At 44.2% G+C, this 4,023-nt stretch overlaps 1 protein-coding gene across 1 annotated transcript; it reads left to right on the top strand.

Moving 5' to 3' along the window:
* Positions 1–1,584: 1,584 nt before the first annotated feature.
* Positions 1,585–2,863, top strand: LOC105485753 (olfactory receptor family 2 subfamily S member 2). The gene has a single exon (XM_011748217.2). It carries the CDS (start codon positions 1,879–1,881, stop codon positions 2,836–2,838), a length of 960 nt encoding a protein of 319 aa, XP_011746519.1. The 5' UTR covers positions 1,585–1,878; the 3' UTR covers positions 2,839–2,863.
* The last annotated feature ends 1,160 nt before the right edge of the window (positions 2,864–4,023 follow it).

The raw sequence follows: 4,023 nt of genomic DNA, 5'->3' as shown, positions 1-4,023 counted from the left end.
CCCCCCAACCCCTGCCCTCCCCCCCCCACCCACCGTCTTTCCCCTGGAAGCATGTGGCAGCATCTGGAAACATTTTGGTTGTTACAACTCAGGGTAGAAGATGTTATTGGCAACTGATCAGTGGAGGCCAGAGACTCTGCTAAACATCCTACAATGCACAGGACAGCCCTCACACCAAAGGATTATCCAGCACAAAATGTCAATCGTAAAGAGTTTGAGAAACCCTGAGTTCCATTTAGGATGGGAGCTGCACTGCCTGACAACACATCTGACATAAACCCTCCCCATGACTGAAGAGAGTATTGGACAGACGGTGAGACTGGCCAGAGAATACACAGTGCTGACTGAGATCAAAGCAGTGTACAAGTTTGACTTTGTCCTTTTAATTTATCATTATGCTATAGTAATATTAGCACAGAGAAAATTATAAATAGGACTATCAAGTCTGTCTGATATTGGAGGGACAGAATCTTTTGCAAAGCTGTGCACCAAAAGAGAAAAGCAGCTGTTTCATGAAAGAAATCAGTACTAGGGCTTGGGATCCAACTCCAGCTCTGCCATTCAACCCCAAGGAGCAAATTTATCCTCTGAGCTCCAGTTACTTCACCTGTAAAACCTGAATGATAATATCTTCTCCATGAGCTGTTTCAATGAATATGGCACAGGGTAGATTCTCACTAATGTTAATATTAACCACTCATCTTCCATCATCCACCCACTCTTATACACACCCATAGAGCCACTGTCATTAAGAAGGAGCTATCAAAATATTATATATGAGTACTTTGAATTTAGAGTCAGGGAAATTGCAAGTAAGAGACTAGATATCCTCTACACAAAGGCATATAGGTCTTCCTAAAAGCCAACTGCTTGCATAGAACTCAAGAATGGAGTCAGAGAGTCAGAAGATAACACAAGAATAAAATGCAAACATAAAAGGACAAAGAAAAAATGTTCTTAGTCAATCACAGTTAGGAATTTCACAAGCATCCTAATGAGATGGGATCAGAAGTTAATGCCATATACTCTACTATCGATAACTGTAGTTAGAGTGTGGTTGTTAATATTGCATTAACTAATTGGTAAGCTGCACAGTGTTGTGAGTTCAGTCACTCCAACAAATCCATTTGTTGGCTTCATAAATTTCCCAGCTATAGGACCTCCCCATGTATAGAAATAAATCCATATTTCAAATAGGCAGATCTATTCTGTCAATGCTCAAGCCTGTGTCACTAGACTGAAGAAGTAATCCTCTTTATGGTTGAGTATTAACTAGGCTGGTTTCTGTGTGAATGCAGTTGAACAATTTTGCACAATTTCCTCCCACGTGTAATCAAAGTTCAAAGAAACTTAATCACTTTCTAGGTCCAAGAATTGCATCTTCTTGGGAATTTTCCTCTCTGAGAATCTAAGAAAGCCCAGATCAAATGAAATTGTTGTGGATTTACATTAAAGAGAAATAATTCATAGCATTTCCTAGTACTTAATTATAATGCAGAGGAAAAACCCACCTTGGGCCAGGGATATGCTCTGCTGGGTTCAAGTCTTGTCTCTGTCACCAACTTGCTCAGAAGATTTGGACAGGTCACTTCTCCTCCCTAGGCCTCTATTACCTTTGTGGACACCGAGAGGGTGCAGCAACATCAGAAAAATCCCTCAGGCACAACTGGACATTTGAGGCCCTCACCCACTACCTGTTCAGCTCTGACCTTCTGTCTTCTAAGATACCCCCTACTGTCTCTTTTCATCATTTTTCTCTTGCACAGGTATGTTCTTCTATTATGCAGTGGAACTTGACCACATATCAGATGCCTAGGACTCTTTCCAAAAAGCCTGATGTGCTGCTCAGTACTTTGCTGATGGCAGAGGGGATATCACATGGAAAGAGCCAATGAGACCTCCCCTGTGATGGGGTTCACTCTCCTGGGGCTCTCTGCCCACCCAGAGCTGGAAAAGACATTCTTCGTGCTCATCCTGCTAATGTACCTGGTGATCCTGCTGGGCAACGGGGTCCTCATCCTGGTGACCATCCTTGACTCCCGCCTGCACACACCCATGTACTTCTTCCTGGGGAACCTTTCCTTCCTGGACATCTGCTTCACTACCTCCTCAGTCCCACTGGTCCTGGACAGCTTTTTGACTCCCCAGGAAACCATCTCCTTCTCAGCCTGTGCTGTGCAGATGGCACTCTCCTTTGCCATGGCAGGAACAGAGTGCTTGCTCCTGAGTGTGATGGCGTTTGATCGCTATGTGGCCATCTGCAACCCCCTTAGGTACCCTGTGATCATGAGCAAGGCTGCCTATGTGCCCATGGCTGCCAGCTCCTGGGCTATTGGTGGTGCTGCTTCCGTGGTACACACATCCTTGGCAATTCAGCTGCCCTTCTGTGGGAACAACATCATCAACCACTTCACCTGTGAGATTCTGGCTGTTCTCAAGTTGGCCTGTGCTGACATTTCCATCAATGTGATCAGCATGGAGGTGACAAATGTGATCTTCCTGGGAGTCCCGGTTCTGTTCATCTCTTTCTCCTATGTCTTCATCATCGCCACCATCCTGAGGATCCCCTCAGCTGAGGGGAGGAGAAAGGCCTTCTCCACCTGCTCTGCCCACCTCACTGTGGTGATTGTCTTCTACGGGACCTTATTCTTCATGTATGGGAAGCCCAAGTCTAAGGACTCCATGGGAGCAGACAAAGAGGATCTTTCAGACAAACTCATCCCTCTTTTCTATGGGGTGGTGACCCCCATGCTCAACCCCATCATCTACAGCCTAAGGAACAAGGACGTGAAGGCCGCTGTGAGGAGCCTGCTGAGACCAAAAGGCTTCACTCAGTGATGGTGGAGGGGTCCTCTGTGATTGTCACCCACATGGAAGTAAGGAATCACAATCACATCAGCTGCCATTCAAAAGCCAAGTCATGTGGCATATAATGGTCTCTCACCCTAAGTCCATTTGCAGGAAATGTTAAACTTTTCAGATGATATCTCCTAAGTTTTAGTCCTGTGTCTGACAGCTTCAGCAGACACCAGACTCAATAAATAATCAACTGTGATGAAGGCACTCTGAACACATGGTAAAACCACACAAGAGAGCAGCCACGAAAGCATGATGCATGGCCCTTAGAGTATCTCAGCTCTAGATTTAGAACAGGGACGTGGGAAGGTTCTCACAGCAACTTACCAGCCCTACTGGATTCATCAGGGAAATCAGAGGAATAAGGAAGGAGTGGAAATTTTCATTGAGGCTTTAGTTTAATGCACTCAGTTTGCCTGAATGGCTAAGAAAAGATAAGTTCTTCACTTAGAGAGCTTCTGGTTGTGAATAATCTATTTTAATGACTGGATATCTTTTTAGCTATGAGAAAATTTAGGCTATTTTTTCTTGATGCACTGCAGATGATTAAACACCGCCTAGTAAATTAAATAAACTTCAAGGAGTAATGAGTTCAAATTTGACATTCTTACAGAATTTCACAACAGGAAAGCTTGTATTCTGATAGATGCCAAGTCATGTTCTACAAAAAAGATGATGATAAATAGATAGATATAGATAGAATTAGACAGATGGTGGCTATACATGTTTTGAAGACTTTGGGTCTAATTTTTTTTTTTTTTTTTTTTTTTGAGACAGAGTCTTGCTGTGTCGCCCAGACTAGAATACAGTGGTGCAATCTCGGCTCGCTGCAACCTCTGCCTCCCAGGTTCAAGCAAGTCTCGTCCCTCAGCTTCCTGAGTAGCTGGGACAAAGGCATACACCACCATGCCTGGCTAATTCTTGTATTTTTAGTAGAGACAGGGTTTCACCATTTTGGCCAGGCTGGTCTCAAACTGCTGGCCTCAAGTGATCCATCCGACTCAGCCTCCCAAAGTGCTGGGATTACAAGCGTGAGCCACAGTGTCCTAGTCTATGGGGCTAAATTTTCATAGGTTTCTTTGTTCTAAGACTTCTCAGAGCTTTTATTATGCAAAGGTCCACTGTGAATGTTCAACAGGGTATAAAGTTGTAGCATTTCCTGAGCCT

This window comes from Macaca nemestrina, chromosome 14 (assembly GCF_043159975.1).
Source record: "Macaca nemestrina isolate mMacNem1 chromosome 14, mMacNem.hap1, whole genome shotgun sequence".
Lineage (NCBI taxonomy): Eukaryota > Metazoa > Chordata > Mammalia > Primates > Cercopithecidae > Macaca > Macaca nemestrina.
This window is presented reverse-complemented; position numbering and strand designations above follow the sequence as displayed.

What these genes read in the sequence shown, in the direction of transcription:
- LOC105485753 (XM_011748217.2), top strand. Translation starts at nt 1,879, where the DNA reads ATGGAAAGAGCCAATGAGACCTCCCCTGTGATGGGGTTCACTCTCCTG.